We start from the raw sequence: 22509 nt of genomic DNA, 5'->3' as shown, positions 1-22509 counted from the left end.
TAAGACTTTCTATGACACCCACCTCTATAATGCATTAGAAACATACTTATAATATGTTAGGTCAGTATAATTATAGTTATAAGCACAGATACATATTAAAACACATTATAAAGCATTTTATAATGACTTATAAGGTCAAGTATAATAATACCTCATAACTACTTTTTTCAGGCAAGGATCATAGTGTATTATAATTGTCAGAGTTGTAATATGTTACTATTTTATGATGCATTAAACCACCATTATAATACATTATGTGATAATAAGTTATTTTTAATGGTCATTGGGTACTTCAGGTAAAGTTAAAAAAAAAAAAGATGTTGAACAACTGAATGGACATTCATGTTTCACTTTTATAATGTTTGCCCGAAAGGTTTTGATGCATAAAAAGTGTGTGTGTGTGTGTGTGTGTGTGTGTGTGTGTGTGTGTGTGTGTGTATGACAGATGGAGCCAATAATTCCCCCTCATGTTTCATGATATGTACATTTCACAGAGCATTAGATGTGCAGCTGAGCATGAGTGTGTGATCTGAGTGTGTTTACCAGCTGAAATCCATTAGACTTGTATTTATGACTAAACCATTAATAAACATGTGTTCGGGTTCAACCAAAACAGACAAGTCAAGTCAGTTTTATTAATATAGAGCCAAATCATGACAGAAATGATCTCAGGGGACTTTTCACACAGAGCAGGTCTAGACTTGACTCTTTATAATATTATTTTAAATGACCCAACAGTTCTCACCATGAGCAAGCACTAGGCAACGGTGTTGAGGAAAAGCTCCCTTTAAAGAGGCAGAAACCTCGAGTCTATGGTCAGTTTTTTTTTTCTATTTATCAGTTTCATGGTCAGTAATGATGAGCACACCATAAGTATTCTTCTGACAAGAACATTTGAACTCAGAGTTCTTTTGGCTAGCTTTCTTGGGACCTTTCAATCACATCTCATGGTCTTCATCAGTTAATGGAGTTTGCTCAGTTGTGGTATGAGACTTGGGTGATCATGTGATATCCGGTGGTTGTATATGGTGTAGGATGTGAAATGGTCCTACATGAAACCTGGGGATGATGTTTTCGGCTGAGATATACTACAGGAGAACACGTTTCACTTGTTTTACCGTCGAGTGAGTCACATCGTAACATGACACGTTCAGGTTCCAGCATCTCATTTACATACCCAGATTTATAGCGTGAAACTAAGAGTGTGTCTGCGATGACAAATGGCTGAATGCTGATTTGATTTGACCCCTCAGTGAGCAGGAGACAGAAACAGAGCGAGAGCATCGAGTGTGTGAGGATTATTTCCACCACTTACCCTCCCAAGGCCCGCTAATGGAAGAGCTGGCGTGGGGCAGAGTGTGTGTGTGTGTGTGTGCGCGTGTCTTTGTCTGAGTGTGTGTTAGGAATGAGTGTGTTCATTGGTCAGGACAGAGCTCTGGAGAATATGACACTGACCCTGTAATTTATACCACAGCACTTTCCCCTGAGAGCTATGAGTTAAAAAAAAAAGAAGAAGAAAGAAACAAAACTGAGTCATGGGAAATAATTAGATCCAGGCGTCTTTAGATTTGGCTGAAACCTGAGCTACAGCCATGTGACCATTTCATGATAGAGGGTGAAAACTGATACCATCATTTATGTGTTTTGTGTTGATATTTAACAGAGGTGGCAAAAGTACACACATTCTGTACTCAAAGAGAAGTACAAATACTTGTGTAAAAAAAGACTCAACTTCTTAACTTCAGTGAAAGTGAAAAAGTACAGGCTCTGATCTGTACTCAAAGTATAAGTAAAAGTAAAAAGTAGCTAAGTAGCAAAGCTAACTGAACCTCACCTTTTCCAGTTGTAGTCTTATGTCACTTTTGTCTTGTTATGTCATTTTCATACAGAATTCTTGACTTGTTCCTTCCTTTTCATTTGTTGTCTTTCACACTTGTTTTCATTTATTTACATCTTGCAATTTTTTTGCCTTGTTACGTCTTTTACATCATTTATTGTTGTTACTTTGGTCTTGTTATATCATTTTCATCTTGTTAGCTCTTTTACACCGTTTTCATCTTGTTATATATTGTTATGTCATTTTGGACGTTGTTTTTACATCATTTTCACCCTATGTCATTTTTACCTTGTTACATTGTTACATCTTATACAGAATTTTCCTCTTGTTATGTCCTGTTATGTCGTATTGTCTTGTTACACCTTTTACATTGTTTTCATTTTGTTAGATCTCTTATGTCATTTTTGTCTTGTTATGTATTGTTACGTCTTTTCTGTTTTGTGTCAATTTTGTCTTATTACGTCTTTGTTTGTCTTCATTTGTCTTCTCACTTTCGCTCACACGATCACACACTGATGGGACAGCCATTGGGGGCAACTCAGTATCTTGCCCAGAGACACTTGGACATGTAGACTAGAGAAGCTGGAGGTCCAACCACTAATCTTCACATTAGTGGACGACCTACTCTGCCTCCTGAGCCACAGCCACCGAACATCGTCATCATCATCATCATCATCATCATTTTAAACCAGCTGTGCAGACAGAACAAGGTGGGACAGAAAGGAACCATAGTTAAAGGATTGTTTGGAAGATTCTGCAACACTGTTTTCTTGTGAAACTCCAGCTGTGTTCTGTGAACTTAGAAAACTAAGCCTTCAGTCAGCATGAGGATGAGCAGATAATGACTGAATTTTCACTTTTGGGTGAACTATCCCTTTAACTCCACAGCAGCAGAAATGATCCCCTGCTGCATGAAGAACTGAAAGACAATAAATCAATAAAACCTCGTGTGGTATCGGAGACATTCAATTAGAGCGCCTGATCTCTCTGCAGGGTGACGAACTGTCTGCTTCACATGTATGTAGTGAAGTGAAGGACAGAGGGAGGAGGACATGTCAGTCAGGTTCTGTTCGTCCAACCAGCAGCTGATCTGCGTTAAAACACCTCCTGGCAGGGATCCTCTCAGGCTGGATCCATGTGTGCACCACCTCAGTCTAGACAAGTCCTGTCTGCTCAGTGTCCCACAGGGAGGACGTATTTGGAAGTGTGTGTTACTGTGGCTTGTCCAGCTGCTCAGGAGGGTGAAGCTGCTCTCACCATTGTGATTTGCACAATGATGAATTTATATTTTGATTTGAATAGAAATTTTAGGGTGAAAGTGCCATAAAGACGCTAAGTTAGAGTTCAGATTGAAAACAGCAGCGCTAATGTTGAACAGTTGATGTTTACCATGGACAGTGTCTACGTTTAGCATGTTAGCATGCTAACATTTGCCAATCAGCATGAACCAAATTAAAAGTAATGTCTTTAGTTTTGCAGGTATTTGCTCAGACATTTCATTAACCTGCTTATTCCACAGTTGATTAGCTTATGAACTCACTTTTACTTTTTAATAAGTCCTAAAAGTGAAGATATATGAAAAAGAAAAGACAAAATTGGAGGGATGGGGGAGGGGTAAAGGCATTTTCTTCCTTTGTTAGATAGCCATAGAACATGAGCAAAAACTTTCTGTGATGCTTATGTCTATAATGCATTATAATGTGTTTATAGCACTATAAAAACTAGAACTGGGACAAATCATGTCCTACCAGTTTTCTTTAAAGAACCCCCAATAGTGCTTGCAATAATGCTTCATCCCTACAATATTGTTGTAATAGCGAGGTATCTGACATGATCAATAATCATTGATTGACTGATATGAAACTTCACTATCATGACAGGTTTTTCAGTTATATCACTCAGGTCTAATTGACTGGTATAAATCTGCCTTACAGTATGAATTTTGACTGTACTGTGACACCGTGGAACAGTCCTCACTTTGCTCAAGCAAAAAAGAAGAAGATACGTGTTTCTAACAATTCACTACAGTGCACACGACAAAGAGGAGGAGGAGGAGCTAGAGAAAAGACTGGAACAACTGCTGTTACATGGACATGAGTCAGGTTTTAAAAATCAGACAAGCAGAAAACAATAATCTGCAAATCATGTCAGACGACAGTGGTTATAAGTGGTGGTGACTGAGAAAACGTTTTTTTTTTTCCTATTTATGATTCCATTTTGCACTTAAAATGTTCTTAAAATACATCTGTTCTATGCGAAAGATGACTCAATAATACAGTTAAGTAGGGCTGAATGATTTTGAAAACATATCTAATTGTTATTATTTTGACTGATATTATAATTGCCATATGATTTGTGATATTAGAGGGGTTTTTTGACAGAATCTGTGCCTACTGAAGATGTTCTTTTTAAGTCTGTAGAATCTGATGTGTAGGACAGGACAGAAAGTTTTTTGATCAACATTTTTACAAATTAACAAATATTGCACCTCCTGCGATTTTAAAATTGCAGACAGACATATTGCAGTTTTGCTAAAAGCTTGATTAATGTGCAGCCATGCAGTTCAGAGTACAGTAAGAGCTGCCATGCAGATTTCATACCAGAGCTCTACTCCTGTTGAAGAATACAGGTTGAAGTTTAAAGAAAGACATACTGGTATACTACTACATACTGTATTTTAAACCGTTATTGTCCATGTATGAAATCATGCGGTGACATACATTTTCAGTCATAATACCCAGCCATAATTTCAATCTAAATATTTTGTTCTATATTTGATTTTCCATCACTTGGGGCAGAGATCTCCACAAAAATGACCTGGAACTGAAACAGCATCTTAAATGTAGTGTGTGTGGACGCAGGCTCAGGTAGCTGATGTGTGTGTGTGTGTGTGTGTGTGTGTGTGTGTGTGTGTGTGTGTGTTTATAAAAAGCCACAGTCTGACTGATCAAAGCTCACAGCTGTAATGTGTCGGCCTGAGCAGCACACAGGCAGGGGGGTCTGCTGCTCTTAATAACGCTTCATGGAGACCTCTGAGCTCTGTGTGAGGCTTCATACACTTCAAAACACACACACACACAATATGCAGACATGTGCAACAAGGGAACAAACCCACAGAGCTCTGCAGTGATGATTTGTCTTCTAAATGTATTTGTCTCATTTATATTCAGTGCCTGATCCTCACATGTTGTTTGCCTGATTACAGACGTGTTCATGTGTTGTCAGAGCTGGTAAAAGGATCACACACACACACACACACACACACACTGATTTATTATTGCTCTTCCACTGGACCAAAACCCTGCTGGTGATGTGTAGATGTGTCATTTGTTTTTTTAGGAGCTTTTAACTCTGTACACTCCAGACAATTATTCACATTTTTTTTTGCATTGATATAGTTTTATTTCATCGCAGCTACTGAAAAGAACAGAAGCTTTGTCACTGTTATCAACATTTATCAACACTGTGCACTTTCATATTTTACTATTTTGTCTTTTGACTGATAAAACAGATTTAGTTTCTCTGTGAAACACCCCCAGGTGACCTTCCTCATCTACAAATAAAACAGATTTGTTAGAAGTTTTGTAATCCTGAGCGTTTTTGGTGAGGTTACATAAGATACACTCAGAACAGGCTGTGGTTTTAATCTCTCTGGAACAAGTTTCCTTTGATTTTAATAAATTATACAAGAAAATCAAAACTTTCTTTTGCAATTTTCACTTGTTCCTGCAATTTCATTGCAAAAAATAAATGCCAAAAAACACTGCAACATGCGTCACAATTTTTTTTTTTTAGAAAAGCTGCCATGAGATCAGACAGTTTAGGCTGCAACAATCCCAAAAACAGCATGATTCTGCATGGTTGTTTCTTCTTGGTTTGTTTAAGTTGCTTCTCATGGTGGATTTTCCTCCAGTTGCTCTGAAATCCTTTTTAAAATTTAACAATTTAAAATTTTTAAAAATTTAACAGAGTAGAAAATGAAATTTACAACAATTCAGTGTCAATATGTAAAATATACATCCAGACTTTAAAACGGAAAAAGTTGCAATAGATTTTCAAGGTCAGACTTTTGAGTTTTCAAAAGGTTTTACCAACTAGAAATCTGCTGCTGAAGTCCTTTGCTTTTCTTTGTTAGATAAACTCAAATTTTTGAGTTATAGAAGCAAAAAATATTTTTAAAAAATTTTGTAATCTCATTAAAGTGAAAGTGATAATATTAATATTTAGAGTATAGTAATATTTTCAATTAATACCAGTTAATTTTTAGACACCAAAATCATGACAGATGAGGTTCACAGCTTACTGTGAATTTCTAAAACTCAAAGATTCAGGTTTATCTAAAGAAGGACAGTAAATTATCTCAACTATTACTAACATTTTAGGTTAGCAAAACAGTGATTCAATTCTGAATTCGTCGTCTTCAGATCTGAAAAAAACAAAAAAAAACAAAAACAAAACACTAACGACAATAAATCGTATCCAAGTGTTTTATTGCCAGCACAGCATTTGAATCAATAATGAAGATTTACAGGAAATGCAGAAGAGTTATTGTATTTTTCTCCACAGATCAGATGAGTATAAGGCCTGTTTCACAGTAGAAATTTTACTGATGAGAGTGTGATATTGTGTGTGTGATATTGTGTGTGTCATTGTGCTTTCTGTTTCTCCCACTGTTCTGGCGTGATGGTCTTCTGTTCAAAAGCGTGGATCCCTTTCAGCTCCTCGGCGAGGCACGTGTTCACCATCCTGTGAAAACACAACACACAGCTCTGGATACAGTCTCACCTGTTGAGCTAAATGTGATGAAGAAACCACAGTGTTATCATGCAGTGTGTGTCAGTCACCACAGTGTGTAGTACCTGTGTCTCTGTAGCAGTGGTTTGCCCTCAAACTGGGACGACACCACCAGGACTTTGAAGCTGGCAGCACATCTGTTGGGTGACGTGTCCTCCACATCCTGAAAAGACAACAGTCAGCTCATTCTCATCCTGAATGACTGTATGTGTGATGATGTGCTCTATCTCACTACATGGCTTATTTATATACTGCACTAAATCTTGTGCATTAACAGTTCCTGACCATTTTTACTGCCATCTCTGCATCACCTTATATTATCTTAATACATACGTACGTTAAATACTTGATAAACGAGACACAAATGCATTTAGGCTGAGTTAAAAGGCAAATTCATTGTTTTTATTTTCCTCTCATCAAGAAAATTAACCTTTAAATAAAGTTGAGACAACTCAAATTTTCTTGTGACAAGTTGCAAAGAATATAATTCATGTAATACAACCTTAAACTGCATTACAGAAGTATAGTGTCCATAAACTACATGACCCAGAATGCATCCCCTTTTCACGTACACTGAAGTCGTTTAGTAGCTAGTTGCATCATGTATGTCTCCAGCACTCTATGCAAATGCTTTTAACTAATAATGTAAATATGATGTAGTAGCAGCAAGACAAAATGTCACAGAAAACAAGAGTTGATGCAGAGTAGATCTGCAATGATTAATTGTTTATTAAATCAATTACCAACTATTTTGATAAAAAATGTCCAAATTCTTTGAGTTCAGCTTCTAAAATGTGAATATTTTCTGGTTTCTTTAGTCCTGTTATGACAGTAAACTGAATAACTTTGTGTTTTGGACATAACAACGTTTGATGATGTCAATTTGGGCTTTGGAAATCAGTGATCACCATTTTTCACCATTTTCTGACATTTTACAGACCAAACCAATAATTGATTAATTGAGAAAATAAAGGACAGACTAATCGATGATGATAGTAAACATCAGTTGCAGCCCTAATGCAGAGTGGAGGCAATTTAATGAGACAGCGAAGTAAACACGTTTGTATTTAATGGACACAAGCTGGTATGTCTTCTTTGTCTTACACAATTTTGTCCATTTCATTTTTTAATAGATAATTGTTGTAGATTTTTATTATTATTAATAATACAATATTAATCAAATGCAGAGGCAATTATGTGATATAGATACACTTTGACGGCAAACCTAATGCTGATGTGGCCCAGGAGTTTGACACTAACCAAACAGTGTGGTGTTCTGTGAGTTCTGCAAATTGGAAATATTGTTACATAAGTTTTTGTTTACCTTCCTGATGCTGGTTTGAATAAGGTGTGCTTTAAAATCAAGAAAGCAACCATATGACCCCCAGAGATGTTTTGGTGATTCCTAGTGGGGGTCAGGAACCCTAGCTTGTGAACCAGAAGATTTTTATGTTCTACTTTGTTTGATTGGTCAGGGGTCTGCCAAACTCCATTCAAAAATCATTCAATTTAGTGGCGCTTTATTTGTTGGCCATTATATTATAGTAACTGGCCGACAGCTGTGTGACATTCAAATTACATATCAGCCTGCACTCCATGACACAGCACTTCTCAACTCTAATGGCAATTAAATATCAATTAAATCTCTATAAAGAAAAATCTGTCTCTTCTTCCATCACACTATAGACCTGGTCTACAGCAGACATTTTCCGTAGGGTAGATGTGATTGAGGATACTAATTAGGGGTCCATTCCAGCTCTGACAGAGTCAGGATGCTGCTATTGTGCATGCTGAGTCATTGGAAAGGCTCTGCTACACTAAATGGAACAGGACCTTAATTAGTATCATTGGTAACACCTAATATTTCATTATCAATATGGCTGCCGTGAAAAAGGTCTATTGTGACACAAACACAAACCTGCACCATGGCAAATTGTAGCTGGGTGAATTTGTGCTATATGTGTATATAAATATATATATATATTAAAACTATTAAATCATGTTCCGCCATGTTTGTAGTTTTACAGATAAACACTCTAACGTCAACAACAGGAAACTGTTTGAATGGATGTTGTAATTTGCTTCTGTTCACTAAACAGCAGGACAAACACACACACACACACACACACCCATTAAGCTAGGAGAACATGTCATACAAATACTAGACAGGAACTTACCACGTGCACTGCCGCGAGCTCTTTAATAAGTTTATCCCGGATGTGTTCAGCAGTTACAGCCATGTCTGCAATGAATAAAACAGACACTGTCGTGTTAGTACAGCGTTTGTTACAGTGAGACACCGGCTAATTTTGACAGGTTTCTAATGAAGTCTGGTGAAAGAGAAAGACACTCTGACACTATAGGTACTGTAGTGTTATTCAGGTTTAAAAACTCTCTACATCTTAAAAACACTGTGGAAACACAATTGTGGGCTTAAGTTTTAATTTATAAGTTTAGCATTACCAAAGGTTGTGTGTTGTATGATGTTCTCGCTATTTCGCCCACCGTGCGTGAAGGGGTCCTCGTTGATTGTGTATACAAGGGAACCCTCGATTTGCAAAACTCTCGCGAGATATGTACGCGTTCATTCTTCAGTGCGCATCTTGGACAAATTATAAAGTAACAACGTTATGGTTAAACTTTGTGTAGGTTAAGGGACCAATAACGCCTAGTTAAGTTTCGGAAAAGATTGTTCTTTGGGTTAAAATGACCACTCACGCGAGATATGTCGCGGATCCGAAGTTCCCTTCTAAACACGACCGTCGTGGTCACTAACCTTATAACTGACCAAAGAAATTTCCAATTACATTGCGGCAATGACAACTACGGCCAATCAGAAGCAGTATTTACACTTGATAGGCGGGACATATTTTTAAAGTAGCCAATGATAATATTAGGCGTCCGTAGAGAAAGACGAACTAAATATTAATAGTGATGTCATGTAAACGAATATATAGATTTCAGATTCGCTTAATTTGAGATGTAGCAGTTTTCAATTGTTGGTATTTATAATGGGAGCTTTTTTATTAGACTAAGAGCGAGACACAATAAGTCCTTTCGAAACAATTTGTATCAGGCAGTTTCTTGGACTACTGAGACAGTCACCGTTTACATGCTAACGTAAACACACTTTTACATAACGAAAGCCAGCGACGCTCCACTGTATGAAAATGTATAAAATATCTCATTACGAGCAAATATTTAATTAAGTAATATTACCGCTAGAATGGCGGTATTACCGCCATTTAATTGGCTAATATCCTTAAGTAATTTAGGCTTTTTTGTTACTCTAGTCAGCTGAATTTATGTTTACATTTAGACTAGCTTATTCCATTCCTGTTCTATCTAATGTTAAAGTAGTGGTTTAGCTAATTAAAGAGCTTTATAACAACACTCGTCTGATTTTCCTCCACAATGGTAGTGGAGGTAGAGAGTTTCTTCGGTGTGTACATGCTTTACTGCACCAATCCTAAATTTAAAGGCCGTATTTACATCGGCTTCACAGTGAACCCTGAGCGCAGGATCGGACAGCACAACGCTGGACGGCACCGAGGGGGAGCCAAGAGGACCAGTGGGAGAGGACCATGGTAAGATCTAACTACTGCACCATCCTACTGCATGATGGACAGTATGTGATCAGTGATATTCTGCGTGTCTTTGTTTTTCAGGGAGATGGTCCTCATTATTCACGGATTTCCCTCTGATATTGCTGCCTTGAGGGTAAGTTAAATCTGTGGGTTTGAAGTGTCGAGTGAACAATATGTTGTAACAAAGATATTTATATTAAATGTGACTATTGTTGTGAGAATAAAAATGAAAAAAGTTAGTCATTGGTTATTCCACAATCTGCAATTCAAACAATGGCAAATTGTCTCACTATAGTTTCTTGTTGCTCTGCAGACTTTAGATCAACATACCTGAAGCTGTCAGGCTGCTAAATAAAATGTATCTGTGTGCCCCTAGAAATCTTATTTAAAAAACTCTATTGATCCCAAGATTTATTAGTACTGTATTATTAAGTCTTTAGTAAATTCAGTTTCAGATTATTTCCCTTAATGGAGAAATATATTTTTTGTAATAAATCATACAATGACCACGATGTATCATCAGAGATCAAGTAGACGTGTTAAGTTGAAATACTACATGAACACTGCAGCCACGGTGTCGTATGAAATTTCCATTCTGGACCGAAATAACTGTTTTGTACATCTGTTTCACATAAATCAGAGTTCAAACTAATGCAGATTTATTGCCGTATGAGTAAGTGTCTGTTTATGAGTTGTAAGAAATCATTAATAATCTTGAAGAAGGTGTAGATGTTTATAACTGTTAAATTGAGCAAAATGTTAATGGAGTTTGGCAGGCAGTGAGACAGGCAGCCACTTAACTCAACATCCAGAATGTGTTATTTCAGAGCAGTGGGCTTTTGTTTTCAGGATAATGGTCTTAACTTTACATTGACAGATAATTGACAGTTATGAACAGCTGATCAACTTACAGTGGAGGACTCATCCTCAATTGTTATTGTCACTGTATGAGGCTACACGCATCCTGCGTTCCTGCAGAGCTCCTGCAGCCTGCCTGTCTCTGCTGTGTCTAGGGAGGACGGGAGGGGGGAAACAGTTCACTTTAACCATAAATCGCTTATTAAACAGGATTACAACCTATTTAATATACAGTCTGTGGCTCCAACTCACTATTTGGACTGCAGGACTAATTTCTGCACACTCATTTGCTTAATATTGCTCCTTTAAACATTCAATAGATATCCTTTTTCTTACACTGCATATTTGCCACATATGATACAGTGGCAAATTATGCCTTTTTTTCATTTATATTGTTCTTTAATAGAGCTGCAACCATTAATCAATTAATCATTTTGAGCTATTTCCAAAGAAAACATTCTCTGGTTTCAGCTTCTTAAATGTGAATATTTTCTGGTTTCTTTACTCCTCTCTGACAGTAGACTAACTGTCTATAGGTAATGCACCAAACAAGACATTTGAGGACGTCATCTTGGCTTTGGAAAGCATTCATCAACATTTTTAACCAGTTAATCAAGAAAATGGTCGATAGATTAATTGATAATAAAATAATCTTTAGCCCTAGTCTTGTATGTAACTTCCAGGTAGTATTATAAAGCCCATCAGTGCCTGATGTTTACACTCTGTTTTAACCTCTGAATAATTCTAATTCTCCTCCTCATCAGTTTGAGTGGGCGTGGCAGCACCCTCACTCCTCCAGGCGTCTCTCCCACGTCTCTCGGCGCTCCAGGAAGGAGTCGAGCCTGCAGTTCCACTGGCGCGTGGTCTCCAACATGCTGCGGGTGGCGCCGTGGAACAGGCTGCCGCTGACGGCGCGCTGGCTCAAACAGGAGTACAGGATGGACTTTGAGCCCAGCCTGCAGCCGCCGCTGCACATCCCCATCGCCTTCGGCAGCGTGAGAGCCAAGAAGACGCTGCTGCCGCCGTCTGCAGGAGAGGAGGAGGAGGAGGAGCAGACGTCCAGGTGTTTCCTCTGTAAAGGCCTGCTCAAGGTACAGGCTCTGTCATCTGTCTCATGACTTGTGATGTGTGCTTTTTAAAGGAGCAGTTCAACATTTTGGGAACCTGTACACAAACAGACTGTGCTGTAAAATGAGCTAATTTAGGAGAGTGTGACCTGCTGGAACTATCTGTGCACATGTATGTTGGTACTAGAGCTGCAGTGATTAATTGATGATGTAATTAATCATCAGCTATTTTGATAATTGATTATTTCTTTTGAGTAATTTTTTTAAGAAAAAAATTTCAGCCTCTTAAATGTGAATATTTTCATCCAATCACCTGCCAAGAGTTTTTTTTGAAAGTGCCTGCCCTTTTCCAAACAACAAGTCCTATTACTGTGTTAGGTAGGTAGGTAGTTACTTAGTTAGGTAGGTGGTTGTGTGTAGTGAAGTGAACTGACAGTTAATACAACTCTGTCTCTTGTTGTCCTCAGGTGTCAGAAAAGCTGAGCTGTTTCCACCCGGCCTGCGGGATGAGCAGTCATGTGACCTGCCTCGCCAAACATTTCCTGAGGTCAGAGCCGTCCCACCTCCTGCCGGTGGAGGGCGAATGCCCGGCCTGTCGGCGCTCTATCCTGTGGGGGAGCCTCATCCGCCACAAACACGGCTGCTTCGGAGACCTGGAGGAGATCACGCCGTCTGCGTCCCAAGTGAGTTACTGGACAGTGACATTGAAGTTAGAGAGGATGTGCAAATATGTGCGTTTAATGCTTCAACTACGACCACTCTGTGTCCTAAATCTTTCCTGCTTTATACATCACACATTTTTTAGAAGAGTTTGATCTTTTAAAATATACTTTTGAGGTAATTGAAGAGTAAAAAACAAACCCTTTCAGTATACAGTCCTAACAATGGGTGACATTTTGTATTTCTTTGCTAATTCTTTCCTCTGATCTCCTACAGAGCCACTGGGCAGATGAGCTGCAGATATGAGGGAGTCCACAAAAATGCACTTATTTTCATCTTAATGAACTGTGGTGCCACATGACAGCGTGAAAGAGAATTGTGCAGATTATGTTTAATGATATGATTTTTCAAACTGAACAGGAATGTACAGCAACTTGACAGAAGTGTGTACACGTCCAACATCTATGGAAGAGAAGGGCCACATGGGAAGAATTTCTTTGAGATGACCTTAAACACAAATTAATCACAAAAATCTGTGAATTCTGACTTAAAAAAATAATTTGAGTTGTGAGTTTAAAGCATTTTGAGCATCAGGTCAGAATTCAAAGAAATCTTTGACACGTGGCTCTAATCTTCTTTCATCAACGTCTCTCCAGGACATTTAATTTTTATCATTCTGATCATGAAGTATCTTTTTAAACTTGTCTGCTTTAATATATGTGTTTAATGTATTGCAAAACGCTTTTTAATGCATTGTGTGATAAATAAAAGAATATTGTTTTGTACTGTGCATGCAGCATCATTTTCTGCCACAGTTAAGCTGAACGCACAGACACTGGTCTGCTCACTGAAACTGATTTTTGTTCTTTTTGCAGGATTCATACAAACTCTGAAAAGTTTGGAAAAAGCTTTCCCAAGGTTTGAATGTGCTTATTTAAAAATGCTTAATTATCATCACAATATGTTGTTTTATCCACACAATCATGATAAATCCAACATTGATCCCTCGCTCTGGAAACATACAGTAAAAGTTAAAAGACACAGAAGACCAGTATATGGAAAGACGTCCCTGTAAGGTGTGTATGAGACACCCTCTAAAACTTCTTTCACGAAGAAAAACACCATCAAAACTCCTTTACATTTGTTAACTTTTTATTCTTCATTGTTGTTAGTTGCAGTAACAAAGGACACATCAGTAAAGCATTATTTTGAGTCTAATCATCACAAAGTGACCAACAATCTCAACAAAAATATTAGTAGAAAAGCATTTATGTGCATTCATTTGTGATTTGACTTGTGTTTTATGTTGTAAAATTTAAGTTTATTTGTCATCTCAGTTACTGAGGACCTTCAAAAGAAGAAATAATACTGTTTCTCTGTTCACATCTTGGGTGTTTGTCCCATGAGGACACTGTAACATTTTAATTGACAAAAATAGACTATGATCAAACATACATACACAGAGGAGTACATATAAAATAACATATCTGATAAAAAAGAAAGCGTGAGGACATTGCAACTTTATTAAAAATACTGAAGTTCTTTCTTATAGCTGCATTCATTGATTTTTTTTTTTACCACTTGAGTACAGTGGAACAAGCTGCAAACAAAATTTACAAAATAAAGTTTTTATGACAAACGTGTTGGCAAACATTTGTATGAAAGAGGATTAGGGCCACATTTGAAAAATTAAAAAAAAGAAAGTTCTGATTTTAAAGTCAGAATTCCAAGATTTAAGTAGGAATTCTAAGAATTTAAGTCAGACTTCTGAGAACAAAGTCTAAAATTAAGAGATTAAGTCAGAAATCTGATTTTATTCTCAATATTCTAACTGAAAAAATGTGAAAAAATTATTTGAGTTCTGAGTTTAAAGTCAGAATTCTGAGAGTCAGAATCTTGATGTTATTCTCAGTTTAAAGCCAGCTCTTTGCGATTAAAGTCAGAATTTAGAAGCTCGCAACTCAAATTTTTCACGCTCCACTAATCCCCTTCCATACATTTGCATTTACACCTCCAGCAGACACACACCAACATTCAGTCTTGTTTGTGTCCACCTAATGAATCAAGTCCAATATTCACTTTCTTTCAGCTCTGCTTTGGTCTCCACCACCTCCTCAGAAAAATCTCCTAAAGCTAAAAGCTAAATGCTCCACTATGTTCAGCAGCTAGTCACAGAGGAGGTTTTCTAAGACTGGAGTTTGTGGACCAGAGAACCAAAACACTGAGCTAAAAGAGGTGAAAGGAAACTGTAGAGTTGAACTCTTTGAAGTGGCTCATGTCATCTTACACATTAGATCCATTGTTAAAATAAAAAATATTGATTAGTGCTGATTTAATTTTGTGTAGCATTTGTACGTAGCAGGACAAGTGGCTTCTGCGCTCGTCTACTTTGTCTCCTCACTGTTGGACAGGAGGCGCTTGTACAGTGATCACCGGCTGAGAGGGAGAGAAAACAAGGAAAAGAACAAATTGAAGTCATAGAATGGTTGACTGACACAATTAAAGTTAACATAAACTTTTTTTTTATAGGGCCTGTTGAAAAAGTACAGGCTCTGAAATGTACCCAAAGTATAAAAGTAAAAAGTCGTCCATTGAAGGACGTTTCTACTGACCTCACCTTTTCTCCACAACAGTCTCTCTCTGTTTGTTTTGTCTTATGACGTCTTTTATGTCGTTTTTATCTTAAATTACAATACCTTTTCACCTTGTTACATGCTTTGTGTGACTTTCACCCTGTTACATCTTTATGCAGTTTTTGTCTTTACATCCTTGTCTTGTTATGTCTTATGCAGTTTACGTCTTGTTACGTCTTTGTGTTGTGATGTTTTGTTACATCACTTTCATCTTGTTATGTTGTTTTTGTCTTGTTTTGTCACATATGTCCTATGTCCATTGTATCTGTCTTGTTATGACTTTTATTTCATCTTATCATAAATTATACGTCTTTTTCTTGTTACATCTTTTGTGTCATTTTCACCTTGTTATGTCGTCTGATCCACTGATAGGTTAAAATCAGTCTTGATGTTGGTACGGCAGCACGCGGTTATGCAAAATAAAAATAATCAATAATTCCCCTCAGGTGCGTTAAAAGTAAAGTAACAAGCCTGTTTTGAAAATGTAAGGAGTAGAAAGTACAGATATTTGTGTTCAAATGTCGGTCCTAAAAATAAAAAGCTGTCAATTAAAGTACAGATACCTGAAAATTTTACTTAGGCACAGTAAAGAAGCATTTATACTTAGTTACTTCACATGTCTGCTTTCTAGATTCAGCAGCCCTTTTCAGTCACTGTTTTCCGTGTGTGGTTGGTATAGATTTAGTTGTTAGTACCTCCATGATAGAGCCAGACTTGGTTGGTAGAATTGTGACACAACTAGAAAACCTTTGCAGCTGAGTTGCTGCAGTTATCATCAGTGTTTACTCACCATCTTAGGCGCCGGCCCGCAGCAGTTGACCACTTTGCAGCAGTAGGCGGCCAGAGTGGCGGAGATGGCCAACAGAGCGACCTCAATGATGATGCTCTCAGCATAAAAGTGGGACTGGGTGTTCTGTACGCAGGAAAAAAAAGAAGATCTGTAGAAATTATGTTTGGACTGATGAAAGACATCTTCTTCTGACCCCTTTTTACACCTGATTAAATCATACTTTTGTAAAAATCTTACGGAGTTGACCAAAATCTGGGACACAACTTTAAACAGCCAACATTTTCATTAATTTTTTTTTTTTTTTTGAAAACAAAGAAAAGTATAATTGCGTAATTTAATACCTGGGTCAACAACCCAACAGAAAACTTACACACACTCATTATTGCCAAGAAGAAAAATGATTCATAATCACAGAGTTGTGTCCTACTAAGTAGCTGATAGAGTTTTACACAAACTTTTGCACAAATTGTGATTTTAGTTAAAATGTGCAAATCTGATTTTGATGACTTCAGAGCAGACAAAGTCTTGGGGACCCCCTGTGAGTTTCTGGGGCCCAGACCCCAGGTTGGGAACCAAAGCTTCAACAGACCAAAGAACAAACAACTCACCTCAATTTTATGACATGTTTCTCCATAATGTAATGTGAAGTTGTCATAGTAATAACTCCAGCAGAAAGAGGGCATATCCTCCATTTTAACCAGGGACATGATGATGTTGGCGAGCGACGCTCCGATGGCCAAAATCTGCATCCCCAGACAGGCCCTCAGCTGAGACACACAGAGGACAACAGACGTTGTTCAACTAACAACTAACAATTATTTTCATTATGGATTCATCTACTGATTATTTTCTTCATTAACTGATCGATTGTTTGTAAAAACTGTGAAACCAGTGCTGTCTACTTCTTCTTCAGAACAGGAGGGACAACATGGCTGATTGTGTCCACACCCTGAATGGACATGTCCACTGACAGGCTCAGTGGACTTGTGTAACAACCAGCTCCATTCTCTCACAGTGATTCATATGACTCAACTTATGCAGGAAACGGCTGAGACTGAGAGCACTTCTTGTTTTTCTTACGGGAACGGTCCAATTGTGCAACTGTCTTCATTTCTCCTGGTCACTCCTGTTAGTTTGTGTTTGCTGGTCTGAGGGCAGTTGGCCTGGATCTGTATTTGTTATCACATATTGCTTATGTGCTGCTGGTGATCATGTCGGCGTCTGCTCTGCAGTCAGGTGACTCACCGTTGGCAGGTGGAGGTTCTGTGCTGCTATGGCCACACTCCCAGCTATCACCACCTGAGGAGAGTACACAATTTACACAATCACAACAAGCTCAGCACATGTTTACAGCACAGTTGCAAAAAGCTTTGAAAATGCATCATATGGAGGAGGATTAGGGCAAAATGTGAACAAATTATCTGAATTCTGAGCCAGGGTTGAAATGGATTCTACAAGTCACACTAATTCATCACATTAGGGAAAAATCATATGCTTATCGATCTGTAAGATTGCCTGCAATGACCTAATATAATCAGAGCTATTAAAGGGGGAACTACCTCAAATGCTAGGGCTGAAACTAATGAATATTTATATAATTGATTAATCTGTTGATTATTTTCTAAGGTAATTGATAACTTGTTTGGTCCATAAAATGTCAGAAAACAAAGTGAAAACTGTCAGTCAGTGTTTCCTAAAACCCAAGGTGACGTCCTCAAATGTCTTGTTTTGTCCACAACTCAAACATTTTCACACTGCATACTCTTAGCCCTGTGCTGTACGATTAACACTGAACTTCTGAGTTAAATGTCTGTAGGTGTGTTTACCTTCTAGAATGCTGCGTGACTAGCCTTCAATAGCCTTGAGCTAGAGTTTAGTCGATTTTCAGAGGATGATCCCGCAAACCAGGTAAGCTTTCTTAGTCCCAGGCTAGGAGGAACCTTCCTCGCCTGAGTCAAAAAGGTTCTAAAAAAGCTCTTAGCCCAGGGTTAACTGCAGTGTGAAAGGCCACTAAAGCGGGCAGACCTAGGCTATAACCTAAGGTTTGCTTGCCCTGATTCGTATATTCTAGGGCTTTTCACAGTGCACTTGGACAAAGCTAAAAGCATTCTAAAACCTTTTTGGCCTGTTTCCCACTGGAACCTCTGAGCCCTGTGTTCACATGATTTTCAGGGGGTAACCCTGCAAACTTGGGGCTAACTCCAGAACAGGGCCATCGAGCCTAGGCTGAAGTCGGGGGTTAGCCCAATTTGGAATGTGCCAGTCTGAAATCTTTCTTGGTCTGTGGCTACAAAGGTTCTAAGAATGCTTTTAGCCCTCGGCTAAGTGCAGTGTGAAAAACCCAGGGCTTTTCACACTGCACTTAGCCCCAGGCTAAGAGAGCTTTCACAATGGCACAATCCTACAACATTCCAAAGTGGGCTATCCCTGACTTTAGCATAGGGCTTGCTGGCCCTGCTCCAGAGCAGGGTTAGCCCTGAGTTTGTGGGGTTATCCCCTGAAAATCGACTCAACCCGGGGCTAAAAATACTAGTGAGAAACGGGGCTAAAAGAACGGTGTAGTCACAGAACATTCTAAAATGTTCACATTAGTTGGTGCACCAACTGACATGTAACCCAGGGCTAGTAGAGGTGCAGTGTGAATCATACAACTGGGTGCTTTGCTTAACCCTGACTTAACAATCTGTGTGTGAAAGAGGGCTAAGTTAGCCCACGGTTAACTCTTAGCCCAGGGTTAAGGATAGCCCTAGGCTAAGAGATGCTGCTTTGGAATTTTTCAAAGAAGAGACGGCAGACATCTCTACGGCCAATATCTCCAAAACTCTGCAACTCACCCCAAAAAATTTAGATGGACAAATAGCTCTACAAGCCAGGGTAAAAATATGTAAATATGTTGATTTTGGGGTGAACTGTTCCTTTAATGATCAATCATTATACGACGCAGCGTTGAACAATGTGAATGAACGAAAGAAGAGTATTTTCAGATAAGTAAAAGAATAGAATAAAATATAAAATAAAACAATATATACAGTTACTCATATACATGTGTACACACATAGTAATAGTTGTCCATGTTCTTACCAGCAGAGATAAAATGAAGAATGGTACATCAGTTTGAACACGGCTCACGTCATTGGCCAGAAACACACCCACACAGATGATCTGATATGCACTTAAACCGACCTGGGCGATCTGAGACCACAGAGAGAATACTGAATATTAAGATCACAAAATCTCTTGAAAAGTTTAGTTTTAATCAAAACACACACACACAGACACACACTGTACCCCCAGAGCTTTGGGTTCAGCCTCCAGGTACTTCTGTTTCCTGTGGACGTCTCTCTGGAAGGTCACAGCCACCAGAGGGCTCTGAGCTGGGCCGTTGCCTTCCTCTACAACCATTGATTCATCTGAAACACACAATCTGCTCTTCATCTCATGGGTTATATGTTGATATTTATCAAGAACTCTGCAGTGGAAAAGCAGCTAACTAAAGTAACCTGATACGTCAGATACTTTGTTACACAGAACCATCCCAGAAGTCATCATTAGAAACTGTCTGGAAAAGCTTTCAAAAAACACTTGGCTGGTGATCGGATGAACAATCTGTCTATCTATGCTAAACTTTACAGGAGCGGCCATGTTATGAAGCCACGCTGTTGCAACGTGCAGAATGTGTCTTCACATTGCCTCACTGAAATACGCTGTCTCTGAAAAAGACATCATCTGGATGGCAAACAATTTTACCCTTTGGCCTGTAACTTTTGAACTATAAATTTCAGAAACATTTTTTTCGTGGAAACTATGGCAACAGATGAATCTATTCATATAAGCCATGCCATTTGTGTCTCAATTGATTTCTTGCCATTTTTAATTTTGTACAAATCTGTTTTTTCACTCCTTCTCCTACACATTTTGCACAATTGGCACCAAATTTGGTACAAAACATCTCAGATCCAAGCTGGAAAAAAATTCTTTAATGTATTTTTGTTATTGCATACCGTTTTGCTACAGCTGGCCCTCAAAGCTGGCTCAAATGTTGTGGGCAGAGCTAATATTCTAAAACTTATCATATCTCCTGATCACTTTGTGCACATCTGGCGGACATGTACCTACACGTGTCTGCCAGATGTGGTTGTGGTATGGTTGATGTCTGCATGACAGTGACAAATTTGGTGCCATTTGGCCAACAGGTGGCGCTGTAGCAGTATCATCTAACTATAAAGGAAGGAATCTCTGTCTGTCTGTATATGTGTGTATGATTTTTCTTTGTATATCTTGAGAACTGTTCATCCAGCTCACTTGACCTGGCAGGCATTTTGCTGAGGACCCAAGGGAGAGCAGTGTCAAGTGTGAAGCCAATCGGAGGAGCAGTTCCTGAGAATACTGCAAGCAGCGCTTCCAGGATGAAGCAGTCCGCCCACTCTGAACTAGCACTAGCTGTCACAAAGCAAGACTTTCTAGGCTCATGAAAACTTGACTTTTTAGAGATACATAGTCACCTGTCATAGGACAGTGGCACTACAAATGATGATCTTATAGAATATGATGCATTGTTGTAGATTAAACTACCCAATGATATATAGAAATTCAATAAGATCTTAGCATGGCCTAGTGTATGGCTAAGCACCTTGTTTGTCTGTGTGAGAGGGTTGTAACACTGGGCTCGCTGTGACACTGTCAGTCTGGCCAATCAGAAAAGTGTTCTGGTGATGTCATCAATGTGGTACACTCCCATTTCATCTTTGAGCTCATAAAAAAAGTAGCATGTCTCTGTGAGCAACATTGTGGCTTTCAAGACCAAAAAAAAGATTTTCAAGTAGAAAGTAACTTTTTTTAATCAGAATTATTTTTTGATTCAATGGTTTGATTTACATAACCTAAAGAAAAGTTTTTCTCATTTCATTTGATGTTTTGCATTCATGCTTCCTTCAGCCCACATGCTAGACAATTAGCTATATAGTGGCTACTTGGGGCAGGGATAGTTGTGATAGTTTATTCAAATTGGCAAATCTAAGGCCAAAAGAAGTATGAACACTGTATTTTTTTTTACATCTATACCCAGCTCGGTGTTACAACTCAACCCAGTAGTGGGGCAGGTTGCAACAGCGGTACTCTGTGCATTTACATTAACTCATATAACTTGTGTAGTAGACATCCAATTAAATTTAATTTGTAGTAGACAAATATTGGTACTGTTTACCCAAGTTTGAGAGATCTTACATGAACAACCACTAAGTTAATGATGCTCAAACAAAAAGTGTTACTACCATCCCCGGTCTCCCCTACTTTTCTGTGCTTTTATTTGAGATACTGGTAAGAATCTGGTGATACGATGCACATCACAATACAGGGGTCACAATTCAACATATATTGCGATACTGTCAGCAAGGTGATATATTGATATATTTTAAACATAATTTTAGGAAAAATGTGATGTGTGAAGGACAAACCACCATATGCAAAACATTTGAGTTATAAAAAGTTAACTTTTTATTGAATCAGAAGAATGAAGATGGATAGCAATGCTGCTTGTGGTCGGGGGACACAAAACATAGTATTGCGCTACTTGATATTTTGGATATTTTCTTATACCCCTAGTTAATATACCATCAACGCCTGTTACAATGTCCTCCACCAAGAGGGCAATCGTACAAATTCATTCTGTGCATTTAACCTCATCCTAGTGTTGGGAGCAGTGTGCAGCTGCTGTGCAGCATCTGGGAACCAACTCCAGTTAGTCATTAATAAGTGCACATATATATGTTGCATGTGTCAAAAGATGACTCGTGTATTTCAAATCTGAGTTGTGAAGAAAAATATAAAAACGTTCCAACTGCCCCCAGTCTCCCCTGTTTTGCAAACATACACTTTTACTTCAGTAAAGTTTTGAACGCAGTTTAGTGCGGTTAGTACTCTAACTGAAGTAAAGGATGTGAAACCTTCCTCCAGTATTGTGGAAAAGAGAAGTTGTTGCACTGCAGTTGCATGAAGTACGTTTCAGTATCTCGAGGCGAAAACATCTGGATTTCATCACTCTGGACAAACAACATGGATCTAAGTTCACGCGCAGCGTCCTCACTTTTACCCCCCTATGTGAAATCATGCATCAATAAATCGTCTGTTTACCTGCCATGGTCACGATCAGTCCGATATCACTCCTCACACAGATGTCTTCCTTGTTTAATCGTCTTTATCTGTTGGTCGCAGGCTGCAGATCGGAAGTTTTGCAATTTCTCAGTGGATTTTGTTGACCGAGTCCCGCCTCCGCCCCGTCCCTGCA

At 38.5% G+C, this 22509-nt stretch overlaps 3 protein-coding genes across 3 annotated transcripts; 1 reads left to right on the top strand and 2 right to left on the bottom strand.

The window, feature by feature from the left end:
- Positions 1-6347: 6347 nt before the first annotated feature.
- LOC146306265 (bolA-like protein 2) lies at positions 6348-9291 on the bottom strand. Its single transcript, XM_084712716.1, has 4 exons — positions 9095-9291; positions 8809-8873; positions 6697-6794; positions 6348-6583 (listed from the first exon to the last, which is right to left on the bottom strand). Exons 2-4 carry the CDS (start codon positions 8869-8871, stop codon positions 6484-6486), a joined length of 261 nt encoding a protein of 86 aa, XP_084568842.1. The 5' UTR covers positions 8872-8873; positions 9095-9291; the 3' UTR covers positions 6348-6483.
- A 390-nt stretch (positions 9292-9681) lies between these two features.
- On the top strand, positions 9682-13533 carry slx1b (SLX1 homolog B, structure-specific endonuclease subunit). Its single transcript, XM_084712715.1, has 5 exons — positions 9682-10218; positions 10300-10351; positions 11841-12167; positions 12611-12826; positions 13080-13533. The coding sequence occupies exons 1-5, from the start codon at positions 10046-10048 to the stop codon at positions 13107-13109; spliced, it is 798 nt and encodes a 265-aa protein (XP_084568841.1). The 5' UTR covers positions 9682-10045; the 3' UTR covers positions 13110-13533.
- A 1446-nt stretch (positions 13534-14979) lies between these two features.
- Positions 14980-22509, bottom strand: LOC146306263 (uncharacterized). The gene is made up of 7 exons (XM_084712314.1): positions 22356-22509; positions 19515-19636; positions 19308-19418; positions 17472-17525; positions 16835-16993; positions 16227-16349; positions 14980-15239 (listed from the first exon to the last, which is right to left on the bottom strand). The coding sequence occupies exons 1-7, from the start codon at positions 22360-22362 to the stop codon at positions 15201-15203; spliced, it is 615 nt and encodes a 204-aa protein (XP_084568440.1). The 5' UTR covers positions 22363-22509; the 3' UTR covers positions 14980-15200.

The sequence above is a fragment of the Lutjanus erythropterus genome, chromosome 23 (genome assembly GCF_056507025.1).
Source record: "Lutjanus erythropterus isolate fLutEry1 chromosome 23, fLutEry1.hap2, whole genome shotgun sequence".
NCBI lineage: Eukaryota > Metazoa > Chordata > Actinopteri > Lutjaniformes > Lutjanidae > Lutjanus > Lutjanus erythropterus.
Note: the sequence above shows the minus strand (reverse complement) of the source record. Positions and strands in the feature narration are given on the sequence as shown.